The following is a 15,034-nucleotide window of genomic DNA, read 5'->3' on the forward strand; positions in this document are numbered from 1 at the left end:
TTAAAAATTTTTCCTTTTTGTTATTTTCACTAAATTTTTCTATTCCATATAAATTTTATTCAATTGTCATTACGTTCCTAATAAATATGATATTTTGAAATTAATTCCGAGTGTTTTTAGTTTATTTAATGATAGAATCTACTTGTAAACGTTTTAGCCAATAGACAGTTTAGTGCGTTTGTACTTCCCGCGAAGGCCAATCAAAAAATTCCTCTAATTAATTAACCTATGCTAATTACAGAAAGAGAGAATATGAATCGCAGCTTTTAACCTCGGCGCTTTATTACGTGGTAAATTAAATCAAATCATTTAGGAAACATTAATTAGTTATCAAATTAATTAATTTAGGGTGCTCAACTTGAAAGAAAAACGGCTGAAGAAAGAATGCGTCAAATATCTCCTCAAGCTCAAACGTTTCTTTCAAGGCAACTTCCAAACGTTTAAATATACCAAGTGTTGCCACAAGGTAAATTCATTTCTTACCCACGCTTGTCGTCTTCTTTGAATATTAAGAGCAACTATGCCAATTCCTACGTTAAAAAAAAATTATTTACCGCATGGTCTTTTGAAATCAAACCCTTTTTCTAATTAATATCTGGATTTAATTAATTTTACCAAAAATAATAAGCAAATCCCGCAATGTTGCATGATTAATTTTAGAACTATTTTTACGCGAGCAATTAAAGACTAAATTATACAAATTTTATATAGTAATTTTAAGGTTAAATTAGTTAGTTTAATAATTTTTTTTAAGGAAATATTTATATAAACTTTAAAGTTCCAACTTCTCCCCCTGAAAACTGTTAAATTAATTGCGTCAAAAGTAAATAAAAACAAGTGTAAATAAGATGAAACAACAATTATTCTCACCCAAAATGCCTTTTTATCCCAGGGTTTTTGGCCAACATCAATTATGGGTTGCGCTGGTCCAATAATGGTCTTTCCAAGTCCATCACCTTCATTCCAACTTTGTTCCTTCATAATGCGTCTACCGAAACCCTGCAAGAACGTCAAAAAGGGTAAGTACGCAATTCCTTACCAACACTCTTCTTGGTACACTCACTTTCGCGTATCGTTCGAAACCACCAATTTTGCCCGTATCGCGTTGAAAATCGTTAGTGCCACTTCTTAAACTAGTTTCTTGCCTCATGGCCTTTGGCGTCTTTGTCACCAGCGCCTTAAGAAGTTAGGAAATATTTCTTGGACTTGTGATTGGATCTTAATTTACCTTGTTCGTAATAAATACTCATATCGACGTCATCGGCAGTTTTTTCATCAAACAATACTGGGCATCCGTGTAGGAAAGCAAACCAGATCCACCTTTTTCCCATTTGAGTTCAATCTCTTCTTCAAAGAGACGCTCTTTGGCGCGCTCTTGACTGCGTGTCACGTCATTATGTAGGCTTTCGTGACGTTCCCATTCTTTGCAAGTATCATTGTCGTCGTCACTCTGCCATTTATAAACTTATGGAAGCCTCAAGTAGTTACCCCTGATTGGCTAATATCCTCTAGCGGCGGTTCATCCTCTATCGGTTGTTGTTTCCTGTCCACGAACTTATCAGTAATTAGATGCAGGCTTGGAAATAAGGTTTATTTCTGAACTAGTCCTCCGGACCAGTGACCCCTGATGTCTTAAATACGAAACTGGTCCCAATTTAATTTTCTACTGGTCCCAGGACTTGTGGTCGTTCTCTCTTCCAAAAAAATCTCCCTCGGCTTAGGGTTGTATACACAACTGGACTCCTCGAGTCGAAATTTATGTTAAAATGAAAATAATTAAAGAGGTCCCCATAGCAATTTTTAATAAACTAGTCATTGGGAGCAGTGACCCGCGCGTTTTGAATAAAAAAAGTGCTCCAAGCTATTAATAAACTGGTTTTTGAGATGTCCCCTCGATGTCCTGACGAACTCGTGTTTTCCATCTTGGGTACTTCCTGTCCCATTCTCGGCTGTCCACTTTGGTCCATAATCGAATGGTACACTACTGTACTTTCGTTTGGCCCTCGATCGAGGGAATTCCAAGCCCAGTTTCCCAATTACCGAAGAAGGTAATCGGCATTGACGTATTAGATCCATGAAGACTTTAGTCGGGGTACCAACGTTTCCATTGGGCATACCAATAGGCGGGTGCATTTCAATTATAGTTTTTTAAAATAGGCATTTCACAAATATTACTTTTAAGCCCCATGACTCGAGTGCAAAATACGGCTAATAAGGAACTCCCTTACTTTGATGATCCAAATATATTTGATCCGCATATACAACATTTTAAACACCAGTATAAAAACCTTAGAGTTTCTAATACAATTAACGATTTATATTAGAATGATATCAAAAATAAAAGGGAAGACCGTTTCTTCATTTTTTGTTTGCATGTACTCCCGAGTGTTGCGGGTTGAAGTTTTACAGGCGCCCATAGGAAATATATGGAGTGAATTTCCCCTGGATGTCGGCTACCATTCGATTATTACGTTCATTTGAAAGTAAGAATATTACCAGTATTTTATCGACAAATAATGTTATATAATATTAGAAAAATTAACCGTAATTAATTTTTAATTTGCATGATGTTTCTAAAAACCGTATTTTCGTGGATTTCTCGCGATTGTGGTTCGTGAGAATGACTTATATGCAGCCCTTAGCGGCTCAGCCCTGGTTCACAGTAATTGAATTGGGGTGATCAACTTCCATCACCAGCAAGTTTTCGCCATTGGTTTTCGCCTTCCAAAGGACCAAAGCAGGCTCTTCGGGAAGCAAAGGCTCAAATTGGTAAGGTTGAATATTGAATTCTTCCTGACCATCATCCGAATTCGAATTTTCCTCACTCGATTCGCGAATTTCAAACAATCCTATTTACAAACAATCAATGAATCATAGTCGCCTTATCGGGGAAAACAAGTTGGCCGGTATTCCGCGGTTGGTTTGAATTTCAAAATATCTAAGGTACTTTTTACCTCTCCGTGTGACGTAGTCCAGGAGAGGTTCTGTAACGGCCGTGTCTGTGTGTGTGTGTGTGTGTCTGTGTGTCTGTGTGTCTGTCCGTTGTTACACCCACGTGACCGCGTTCGCAGTTTCCAAATCGGAGCAAACGTGTTCGCCATTTCCGAACTGCATTCACAGTCACGGAAACGGCTCCTCTACTTGAGTTCTCACACCACCATCTTCTGGTCCTCGTCCATTCCACTTGGACACCAGTCTGTACATACTGGCTACTAATCACCACCATCTTCTGGTCTTTGTCCAACCCACTTGGACACCAGTCTGTACATACTGGCTACTAATCACCACCATCTTCTGGTCTTTGTCCAATCCACTTGGACACCAGTCTGTACATACTGGCTCCTAAACACCACCATCCACTAGTCTTCCGTCTATTCCACATAGACACCAATCTGTATCATTGGCTTCTAACACCACCATCCACTGATCTTCCGTCTATTCCACATAGACACCAATCTGTATCATTGGCTTCTACTCCATTATCATCGTTTGGTTTTAGGATATACGCGGCGATCAGCTAGGGTTACGAGAAACGTCTAGCCTCCCTAAGGTGGGATCGCCACCAAAGGTTTTCGCAATTGCGCTTTTTCCTTACTATTATAATGGAAACGAATCGTATATATACCCCAAAATTTGAAGAAAGTGGGCAAGAGGGGTACCCTTCACTTTAAACGTCAATATTAGCAAAGTTTGAGATGATATTAGGTATAACGTTATTTTAAACGATTTAACTATTATTAATATTAATTATTGAAGATTAAAATAATTAAAAATAATTATATTTATTTAAATATTAAGGATAAACCTCTCGTGCAAAGAGAGAGATTATCATCGCCTCCTATATCTACCAAGGCCCGTGCATGCGATATATTTCATTCATTGCCTCCTATATCTATCAAGGCCCGTGCATTGCGATATATTTTCCAAAACAACAACCAAAATGGGAAGCTCCTCTCAGAAACATAATAATTTCTTTTCTCTGTATATGAAATGAAAATATGGATAATATTGCGCTCCTTGTTTAATGGTATCAATCTTTGCCTGTCTATTAATATTTTACGTAGTAGTAATACGTTTTTAGCGAAGTCTAGAGAGGATAGACATAAGCGAGATTGTTTCGGAAAACAAATACTGCTTCCACTAATGGGTTTCTACTCCTTGTTACTCTTGTTGTCTGTGTGTGTCCGTCCATTGTTACACTAGTGCGTCGCGTTAGCAGTTAGCCTTGTGTTGATGTGTTAAGAAATCATACAGAACCTTAATATTCCCTTTTTCCATAATATAAAGTGAATATGTGGAAGTATTTTTCGTAATTATGATGCATTTAGTACTTTTGTAGCTTTAAAGCTCTGTTTCATTTTGATATTCCAAAGATGTTTTTTTAATATTGTTATTTGAAATGGCTGTTTATATATTGCTTAAGCTATACTACATCTGTATATAGCATAATCCTTGGTTTAGTGATTTCATGAAGCAAACTAAGACCTAGACTCCGGCGTGTATAACAAGTACTATCCGCAGTAGGCTTAGTGAAACAAAGAGTAAATAATTGAGGCTTTGATTTTCGTGTCTGAAATGAACAGACATCAACGTTTCAGAGTGAGCCGAAAGTTAAATACACTCTTAAATAATAATAATAAGATTAGTAAAAGGGCTAATGGTAAACGGGTAGTATCTACAGACTTATTATTCTCTTTATGGTGCGCATTGACTATTAGTGCGTCTAGCTACAATTTAGCTTTGGTGTTATTTAACGTTAACATTCATGTTGGCAAACTAAGTATATTGTTGAGGTGAGGTGAGACGAGACGATAGTGTTTACACTGCAAACCAGTTGTGAATGTAGCTTTCAGAATATAGGGTAAACAGCTGAAGCGTAGACTTCATTTCCTGTTCTTTTCCCCATTGACTGATTTCCATGTGTCCAAGATTTATCCTTATTGGATGTGAAATGTCGCCTGCTTTACTGTACATTCGCTATGTTTGGAATACTGCTTCAATATTTCGTAAATTTTTACTTCAAAAAAGTGAAATAATTCCATATCTAGGTAAATACGTTTGTAGTAGTAGACCTCTTGACACGGAGAGGTAATATTTTGGTTTTCCCAACTTGTCTTAATTTTAAACGTTTTAATTCGATTTTTTTTTGGCACACATAATTTTAGGCACATTTTTTTTACCTAAAACTGCCCTCATCATGTACTAGTCGGAAAACATTGAGAGTATCCCTTTAATATTTTATTTTGGCCTATTTTCACCTACTTTGATTGGATTAGAATAAAAATTAATTGACCTGACTTTTTTATGAAACGTTTCTCCGAAAATTTGGATTCCCTTAAAAAACTGGAAAAGGAGAATGTTTCTTATGTTGAAAGGAATTTAAAATTAGAAGAAGTAAGATCCTTAATATTTTATTTTGGCCTATTTTCCCCTACTTTGATTAGATTAGAATAAAAATTAATTCACCTCACTACTTTCGAAACGTTTAAATAGGAATTAAGCAACTGCTACAAGTATTTTTTTATAAGGCGCGAAACGAAGACCTACGCGCCATTCATTACGTCACGTGCAAAGGTCACGTGGGATAAAACGGGTGCCGCCCCGAGATACCTCTCTCACTGTCACTGAATAAAATAGTTCCCTTATTATTAGGTCATATTTGAATGATAAATCAGTAAAAATAGATTTAAAATTTATTATAAAAATCGAAACTTATCTCGTTTGTACGCAAAACTATGATGTAAATTAAATATCACGTGTAATTAGTTTTTTATAATAAATTATCTCGACCAATAGGAATAGAGTACCTCGCCTCCGTCGGCTTTCGCGCGCTGGGCAAGCTTTGCTTTTGTGGTAGGATTGCACTTTACGTGACCCATCCAACTAACAATGGTTTCTAGTTAATTGGACCATGAGGAGTCCGAAAAAAATAGTTAAAAAATTATCTGGCCGCCGCAAGTTGGTCAAAAAAATTTTTGAAAATTTTAAAATCCATGCACTTACCGCCATTGAAGTCGGTATCCGCTTAACGCATTCTGCACTCAATCTGGCAAAAGAAAGCCGAGGGGACTCTAAAAAATTGACGGACTCGCGCCGGAGTTATAGCTATGGAATTTTTTAAGCTTGCGGAAACCGTTTATTTCTTATAAAAGGACGGATATATAAATGCGAGAAAAACTGAAATGTTGGTGAAAATCGTTGAATTTTTAGGAATTAGATAATTGATAACGGTAAATTTTGGAAAAAGCCGTCAAATTTTTCGGGAATATTTTTTCTTAAATGTGTGAAATCCTTGGTAAATTTGATTTTTTGTAAAAAAAATTTAAATAAAAAGCATAGAGCTATTGCAACTATGTTTTAGAAAAGGTGTCAAATTATAGGGAAATTAGAAAATGTCAACGTCAATATTTCAGAAAAGGAGTCTAGTTTTTTTGCAACTATATTTTGGGAAAGGCGCCAAATTATTGAGAAAGTACCAAATATCAATATCAATATTTTGTAAAAGGCGTCAATTTATTTCAACAAAATTTGGGAAAAGGCGACAAATTATTGGGCAGTTAGCAAATGTCAACATCAATATTTTAGAAAAGGTGTCAAGTTATTTCAAATATATTTTGGAAAAGGCGTTAATTTATTTCAACTTCACTTTGGAAAAGGCGTCAATTTATTTCAACTATATTTTGAAAAAGGCGTCAATTTAATTCAACTATATTTTGGAAAAGGCGTCAATTTATTTCAAGAATATTTTTGAAAAGACGTCAATTTATTTCAACAATATTTTGGAAAAGGCGTCAATTTATTTCAAGAATATTTTTGAAAAGACGTCAATTTATTTCAAAAATATTTTGGAAAAGGCGTCAATTTATTTCAACAATAATTTGGAAAAGGCGTCAATTTATTTCAACAATATTTTAGAAAAGGCGTTTAGTTATATCAGCAATATTTTGGAAAAGGCGTCAATTTCAACAACATTTCGGAAAAGGCGTCAATTTCAACAATATTTTGGAAAAGGCGTCAATTTATTTCAACAATATTTTGGGAAAGGCGTCAATTTATTTCAACAATATTTTAGAAAAGGCGTCTAGTTATTTCAGCTATATTTTGGAAAAGGCGACAAACTATTGGTCAATTAACAAACGTCAACATCAATATTTTTCGGCAATTTGATAAATGTAAACACCATTTCCAAAATATCGTCCTTTACATTTACCAAACTCAGGAATAATTTGACGCCTTTTCCAAAATTTTGTCCTTCACATTTATCAAATCCAGGGATAATTTGACACCTTTTCCAAAATATCGTCCTTCACATTTATCAAATTCAGGAATAATTTGACACCTTTTCCAAAATATCGTCCTTCAGATTTGTCAAATTCCCGAATAATATGACACCTTTTTCCAAAATATTGTCCTTCAGATTTGTCAAATTCAGGAATAATTTGACACCTTTTCCAAAATATCGTCCTGCACATTTATCAAATTCAGGAATAATTTGACACCTTTTCCAAAATATCGTCCTTCACATTTATCAAATTCCCGAATAATATGACACCTTTTCCAAAATATTGTCCTTCAGATTTGTCAAATTCAGGAATAATTTGACACCTTTTCCAAAATATCGTCCTTCACATTTATCAAATTCCCGAATATGACACCTTTTCCAAAATATCGTCCTTCAGATTTGTCAAATTCCCGAATAATATGACAACTTTTCCAAAATATCGTCCTTCAGATTTGTCAAATTCCCGAATAATATGACAACTTTTCCAAAATATCGTCCTTCAGATTTGTCAAATTCAGGAGTAATTTGACACCTTTTCCAAAATATCGTCCTTCACATTTATCAAATTCCCGAATAATATGACACCTTTTCCAAAATATCGTCCTTCAGATTTGTCAAATTCCCGAATAATATGACACCTTTTTCCAAAATATCGTCCTTCAGATTTGTCAAATTCCCGAATAATATGACACCTTTTCCAAAATATCGTCCTTCAGATTTGTCAAATTCAGGAGTAATTTGACACCTTTTCCAAAATATCGTCCTTCACATTTATCAAATTCAGGAATAATTTGCCACCTTTTCCAAAATATCGTCCTTCACATTTATCAAATTTGCAAAAAATTCATCGATTTTCCCAAAACATTTCAGTTTTCGTCGCATTTATATTTCCGTCCTAAACGGTTTCCGCAAGCTTAAAAAATTCCATAGCTATAACTCCGGCGCGAGTCCGTCAATTTTTTAGAGTCCCCTCGGCTTTCTTTTGCCAGATTGAGTGCAGAATGCGTTAAGCGGATACCGACTTCAATGGCGGTAAGTGCATGGATTTTAAAATTTTCAAAAAATTTTTTGACCAACTTGCGGCGGCCAGATAATTTTTTAACTATTTTTTTCGGACTCCTCATGGTCCAATTAACTAGAAACCATCGTTAGTTGGATGGGTCACGTAAAGTGCAATCCTACCGCTTTTGTCTACAGACTTCAAGTTAAAGACATTTTTGGGGTGGCTTCGTCCGTAGCGGCTGTCAGTTCGTGGTGTAGTAGTTTATTTTTAGACGCCGGTGTTCAAGTGCGGCTGTCATTTGCGGCAAAACGACAGATATTCGTATAGGTTTTACCTGGTGTTGCGTTCTCTACCTTTTCGGCGCTAGTTACACCTGTCAGTTCAGACTAAACCAGTAAGCCTTGTGTAGCTTTATAGTGCATCGTACGGTTTTACCTGAAATAAACCTGCGCAACTTTACTTAGCATCATTGTGCGGTAAAATAAACCCCCAAACTACGGTTCATTATCCGTGAGTAAACCGTTTTTGTGTTTTTAAAAGGGTGTGCTTTGTCTCTAGACGCGTTTTTAGGGTTTCTTTTGTACGGCTTTTTGGCAAGATTGATTCATAGGTACGTGAGAACAATGTCAAAAATTAGGTTTAGCTCTTAGCCCTAGACATTGTCTTGTCTCTTATCCCCTCGTGTTATGACCCCCCCCTTTGTCAAAGACCTTGGATATAATATTGTAGGCCTGCAATAGGTAAAAATATAAAGTAGGAGGAGCTAATTGAAAAATATAACAAATTGTCACGAGTCAAGTTCAAAGTCTGGAGAAATGACGCTCGCGCTCAAATTCGTAAGATCTTGGAAAGAATGCGCGTGAGGAAATTTGTTTTCTTGCAATAAGATATTGTGAAAAAATTCTACATCCATGGCTTAACAATAAAAAACCAGGCTCACGTCACGTGCAAAATCGCGCGCAACTGTGATGACGATTTCTTATTTTTTAACAAGTTATATAATCACCTATTTTTTTTACGGTTTCCCAAAAACTTGGTGGGTACATGTACGCGTAAGGTGAACATCCGTTTCGACCAAACAACCCACTATTTAGGCCTAGCGAACTCTCATCAATTTTATAAGTTGCGTGTGTTGTTTTTTTATGCCAAGACTCGCCGAAGATATACTTCGTAATTAAGGAATTCCATTGGGGTATGAATTGGGAATATTTTTATTTTCGAATTTTTAAGTTAGGCTTAGAGAAATTGTCGATTTTTTTTTATGTTTTTAAATATTTGGCTTCATGAAAAGGTTTCTCAATGCTCCTAGGAGCGTATCAATACGCTTGGTTTTATCTGCAAGCGTGTGACACTGTCATTTGATTTACTTAAGATTCTAAAGATTAAAAAAAACCGGGGGAAATACTTAACTGTGTTGGGGCTAACGAAGGGTTTAAAAATTGTAACCGAGGGGCTACTCACTTCGGAATTGATAGTTTACACACATGGAGGATTCATACCATTTACACCAGGAGGCAGGGCTACCTTAAGGACAAAAGCAGACGGGTTTCTGTCCTCCAGGTAGCTTGGCCTTCTGGTGATTGGTGTAAATGAATCCTCCATGTGTGTAAACAAGTTATTAGTAGATGCAAATTATGAATTCATAGTGACAGACTAAAGTGTTTTGCTTTTGTTACTTCCATTCAGATTGGACAAAATGCGTGATATCATTCTTACAAAATATTTTTAAATGATTATACCCCCAAGAACATTTGAGAAGGGTTCTTTCGGGAACTGATGTAGTGTTTCTCAGTAGAACTATTGATACCCTTTAAAAGGGGAGGTTGGGCTACTTGGTGGACAAAGTGTAGTACCAAGTAGCCTAGCCTCCTGGTGTAATGGTATCAATCCTCCTAGTCTGAAAACGATGTTACAGTTATCATAACAGCCAAAAACTAGACGCTGAAATAGGCTAATGGCACATCATGTTATTGCTTCATACAGTCAAACTTGGAGCACTTTCCATGTTCTATAATTTAAGTAGACCTAATTTTACTTGAGTCATTCACTCTGTCAAATGAGTTCAGACCCACGACCTTTTCAAAAACCTTTTCATTAGCTTATTAAACCAATGTATCGCTTCTGATTGGAGTGTATAGCCCCTCTTTTTTCTAAAGGAAATCTTGTACCTTTGAAAAATTTTGGGTTTTCTGGTTGGGTTTGTAGATGCTGCAAAATGCTTAGATTTATAAAAGGGAAAGGACATCAGCCTAGCGCTGAAAGGTTGTTGAAGTTACAAAAGGAGTTGTCTCAATTTTCAAAGGTATTGTGGTATTTTGAGGGGATTAAGTGATATGAAACTTTTTACTGAGAAATTTCAACAAACAGACCATAGCACACGGCTTCCCACATCGCCCAAGTGCATTAGCATGGGACCCGAAATTAAAATTAACGGCTATTGGTACCCGTAATGGGCAAATTAGGGTTTATGGGAAACCAGGTGTGGAATTTAGTAATCAACACGAAAATGAAGCTGCCGTTACTCGTATTCAGTTCTTGGAAAATCAAGTCCGTAGTCTATGTTTTAGTCTTTTAGCAATTCGGAGACTAGTTTTGTTATTAAATTATTTTTAATTGGACTTTAGGGAAGGTTAATTACCCTTCTTGATGATAGTACTTTACATTTGTGGCAAATTGATGTTAAAAATGATAAATCCGTCTTAATTGAAGTTAAAGAGTTAGATTTAGAGAAGCGGTAAGTTAAATTTTGTGGCTAGAAGACAGTAGTTGAAGTTTAAACATTACCTTTTACAGTAAGTGATATCTAGTTTATTAGGGAGAAGGTATCAGATGCCTAAGTATTCGCGCGCCATAGTCCCAGTCCCCCTTTCAAAATACAAAACGGGGGGGGGACGTAAAAGGAGGACGGACTATTTCGCCTCTCCTCAGTCGGAAAATACGTAATTTTCGTCATTCGCGTCGCGCTGACGTGCACGAGTTTTCAAGAACCAATGAGATGCTGGTTGTAATTTAGAGGCGGCGGGGATTAACTCCGGACCTACGTTTGTAATCCTGGAGTTAAAGCTGGAAATGTGCCGAATTTATACCTTCTCCCTAGTAAACTAGATATCACTTCTTGCCTTGAATCTATTTTTTTTTTTTTAATCATTATTCTCTAAATTTTCACAAGAACGTAATGTTAGTACAGAAAATGATTATTGTGAACGCAATATTTAAACTTCAAATTATTAGCTTCAGCTAAAATATTTTTAAGTATTTGGGCACTAATTAAAATATTTTAGGCTACAAAAAGTATCCGCGACTTGCGTACGGTCCAATAATGAGCAGCTATGGTTGGGAACCGAATCGGGCAACATTTACACTCTCGATGTATTGAAATTGAAGGTTCTTGAGGAAAAACTTATTTGCCAGGATGTAGTTATGCACAGGTATCTTATCCTTATCGTCCAGGACTCTTCAATAAGACTTAAACAAACGAACTTTCTAGCGTTCCCGACGACTTTAAAGTCAACCCTGGCGCGGTTGAAGCCATTTCGCAACACCCAGCCGATTCGGATAAGATTTTAATTGGTTATAATCGCGGTTTAATCGTCTTGTGGGATTGTACTAAAATGGCTGTTGAAAGTACTTTTGTGGGCAATCAACAGCAGTTGGAGTCCATTTCGTGGAGCAGGAATGGAAAGTCTTTTATTAGTGCCCATAATGATGGCAGCTATATTACGTGGGATGTTTCCGATCCATCCAAACCAAAGGAAAAGCCTCAATGGCCTTATGGTCCATTTCCTTGCAAATCCATCACGAAATTGGTGTTGAATGCTGGGGAAGACGGGTACAGTTGTTAATTATTGATCTATAAGTATTTCGGGTTGGGTTTTAAAGGTTATTTTAAATGAAATTAGGGATGATTTCATCGTATTTACGGGTGGTATGCCTCGCGCCAGTTATGGCGACCGACATACTTTGTCCATAATCGGTGGTGAAAAACACCAAGTTCTCGATTTTACTTCCAAAGTTGTTGACTTTTTTACGATAGATGATGATGGTAATATCAAAATAATCTCTTATTTAGCCGCCTATTAGTTAAAACTAATGACTTAAGTTAATTTTGCAGAATTAGGTAGCCCCAAAGCTTTAATAGCTTTAGCCGAAGAGGAGATAGTTGTAATTGATCTATTATCGGAAGGGTTTCCCCAATTCCGTCTCTCTTACCTATCCAGTCTTCATTCTTCCGCTATTACCTGTTGGCAACATTGTGGCGATGTACCCGAAGAGTTATGGAATAAAATTGTCGAAGCCAGAAAGAAACAGACTGCTGATGAACAGCGGGTAACTTTCCTACAAGCTCTTTCAGACGATAAAAATTCCCGTTTGGAGACGGAATTAGAATTACAAAATAATCCAAGTTCTTCGAATTCATCCGAGATGGACTCTATGGAGGATATCCTAGACAGTCTTATAGTTTGGGTAAGTCTTGGCTTTTTGTTAATGCAAGGAAGTTGAAGGAAGGAAGATTAGAATGGCCCTTTAATAATAAGACCTGTATAAAATAATCTACCAGTTTTTGTGTGATTAATATGATCTCTTCCAAACTTAATAAATCATATACCAAATGAAAGCTCACGCCTTCCTCTATTCATTGCACACAGTGTGCGCAAACAATAATTAACATTAAAAAAACTAATTATATATATAGCAGTGCCAAAGGCTTTGCCGGGACTCGCTGTGATGATACACGCAGCGGCGCCGCACTTAACCAAACCAAACCTACCCTAAAATAACGTGTAAATTATGTAAAAATAAAATAATTTATGCGCAATGAATTTTGTTAAAATTACCTTAAATCATAGATTTTAGCTTTGGTTTGGTTTTATTAGGTTAGGTGCGTTTTGTATTTTTAAAAATGCGATTCTTTGATCACTGAAACTTCGAATGTTTGAAGCTATATTTATATTCATTTTTTGGTAACGGGCGTGCGTGTATCATCACAGCGAGTCCCGGCAAAGTCTTTGGCACTGTTAAATATATAATTAGTTTTTTAATGTTAATTATTGTTTGCGCTCACTATAATGGTGTGCAATGAATAGAGGAAGGCGTGAGCTTTCATTTGGTATATGATTTATTAAGTTTGGAAGAGCAGGGGCTATTCTTAAATTTTGCCAAACTGATCACATATTGATTAGAAAATATTTAAAATTAAATCCCTTATTAGATCAAATCATTCCAAGTTCAAGCGCCTCACAGCACCGCTTTTGAACTGTCCGATGGAGTAGCACTGGCACAGGTGCTGGCTCAAATGTAAATACACGTTAGTGCTTGCTTAAAAATATTCAACTTTTCATATAATCCTCTTAATAAACTACAGTGAGCCAAAATATTTCAATTCCAATTGGCTTGATCGCATCAAAAAGGCCTCTTTTTCTAATTGGGAACTCAAGGTTTGCTTTAAATACTCTTTATAATAGTAACTGAGAAATAATAATTTTAAACCGTTTTATTTAGCGAGGAAACCTAATCGAAATTCTCAGCCGCATCCATCGCTATAACATGGAGTCATTGGGAAATGAAATGTTGAGTCTGCTCGAGCCAAATGTCAATGAAATTGTTAAGGAACAAGATCCCACGGAGTTTACCTGTTTGTTGCTGCTCGTATTAGGATGTGCAATAAATTGCTCTAACAAAGAAATTTACTTGGAAGCCATTTATGCTTTGGAGGTAAATGCCCGAGAAGTTGTTATGAACGCCATCAAACAGGTATCGGATCTTTATTTTCTTCCCGAAAAATAACCGTGATTAAATAATAAAATAATTTAAATCCTTTAGCTTCACAGGACGGACCTCACGGAGGTGAACGAAATGATCTTCAACTTGATCATGAAGCAAGGAAAGTTGTCATGAACTTCACCTACTTTGATAATGCCAACTTCCTCCCTCCCCCAACCAATAATGATAAAGTTTAATTAAAAAATAAATTAACTAAGGGCGCATTTAATCTAACCGAATTTAAAAAGAAAGAAATTAACCGAATTTAATAAATTTTAAGCTTTGATGACGTATTTATCATTTTTTAATTCCATAATATAATTAGTTTTAAATTGGAAATAATTTAAAACTAATTAAAATTAAGGTAAGTATTTAATTTAATTTAATTGATGAATAAAACAACAAAGCTTAAAATAAACATGAACCCGAATTGCATTTTTGAAAGCGAGGAATAAATAATAAATATGTTTAATACGTGCGAAAGATAAAGAAACAATTTACAGACACTCAGACAAAAAATAACAATAATAAATAACAATTAGAACATTTTTCAACAACAACAACACGGCATTGTTGTTAAAATAACAGAACTAAACGAGCAACACACATACTGAAATAAATAAACCGAAATTATTGTGTTGGTGGTGAATTGAAAAACAGGTAAACAAACAAACAAACATAATAATAATATTAATATATAAACAACAAAAAATAATTAAAAATAAGGAATAAAAACGTTGATTACAAAATAAAAAAACTGTCGTGCCTGTTGTGTAATTGGAGGCTGAAAAATATTTTTTTAATGCTACTGACAATTTCTATGTCCCATTTTTGTGAGAAAGATAAACAAAAAATTTCCCCCCAAAAACAAACTAAAAAATAAAAACCATTCTTTTGTCGAAAAACAAAATATACCCCAAATTAATGTCTAACCCCTCAATCGGCCAAACTTATATTAATGATATTCATGAGATAATGACTTGGTTTAT

General features: G+C 35.6%; 3 protein-coding genes across 7 annotated transcripts; 1 reads left to right on the top strand and 2 right to left on the bottom strand.

Moving 5' to 3' along the window:
• The first annotated feature begins 348 nt into the window (after window positions 1-348).
• Window positions 349-14,966, top strand: LOC149615597 (lethal(2) giant larvae protein homolog 1-like). Of its 5 annotated transcripts, none has more exons than XM_089856903.1 (13): window positions 349-466; window positions 893-1,019; window positions 10,491-10,587; window positions 10,653-10,832; window positions 10,910-11,019; window positions 11,567-11,713; window positions 11,773-12,114; window positions 12,185-12,327; window positions 12,397-12,749; window positions 13,495-13,580; window positions 13,648-13,720; window positions 13,785-14,036; window positions 14,106-14,966. In XM_089856903.1, exons 3-13 carry the CDS (start codon window positions 10,501-10,503, stop codon window positions 14,178-14,180), a joined length of 1,848 nt encoding a protein of 615 aa, XP_089713029.1. In that variant the 5' UTR covers window positions 349-466; window positions 893-1,019; window positions 10,491-10,500; the 3' UTR covers window positions 14,181-14,966. The 5 variants fall into 5 exon arrangements, with proteins under 5 accessions (XP_089713029.1, XP_089713030.1, XP_089713027.1 ...); XM_089856902.1 differs by lacking the exons at window positions 349-466; window positions 893-1,019 and adding exons at window positions 8,119-8,314; window positions 8,422-8,795; XM_089856904.1 differs by lacking the exons at window positions 349-466; window positions 893-1,019 and adding an exon at window positions 2,637-2,769.
• Window positions 460-1,186, bottom strand: LOC149615598 (G patch domain-containing protein 3-like). Its single transcript, XM_089856957.1, has 3 exons — window positions 1,064-1,186; window positions 871-999; window positions 460-800 (listed from the first exon to the last, which is right to left on the bottom strand). The coding sequence occupies exons 1-3, from the start codon at window positions 1,148-1,150 to the stop codon at window positions 762-764; spliced, it is 255 nt and encodes an 84-aa protein (XP_089713083.1). The 5' UTR covers window positions 1,151-1,186; the 3' UTR covers window positions 460-761.
• LOC149615599 (G patch domain-containing protein 3-like) lies at window positions 1,247-2,133 on the bottom strand. The gene is made up of 3 exons (XM_089857181.1): window positions 1,910-2,133; window positions 1,489-1,543; window positions 1,247-1,450 (listed from the first exon to the last, which is right to left on the bottom strand). The coding sequence occupies exons 1-3, from the start codon at window positions 2,131-2,133 to the stop codon at window positions 1,247-1,249; spliced, it is 483 nt and encodes a 160-aa protein (XP_089713307.1).
• Window positions 14,967-15,034: the final 68 nt, after the last annotated feature.

This window comes from Phalangium opilio, unplaced genomic scaffold, assembly GCF_054372755.1.
Source record: "Phalangium opilio isolate 3A_F unplaced genomic scaffold, DU_Popi_V2 ptg000217l_1, whole genome shotgun sequence".
Classification (NCBI taxonomy): domain Eukaryota; kingdom Metazoa; phylum Arthropoda; class Arachnida; order Opiliones; family Phalangiidae; genus Phalangium; species Phalangium opilio.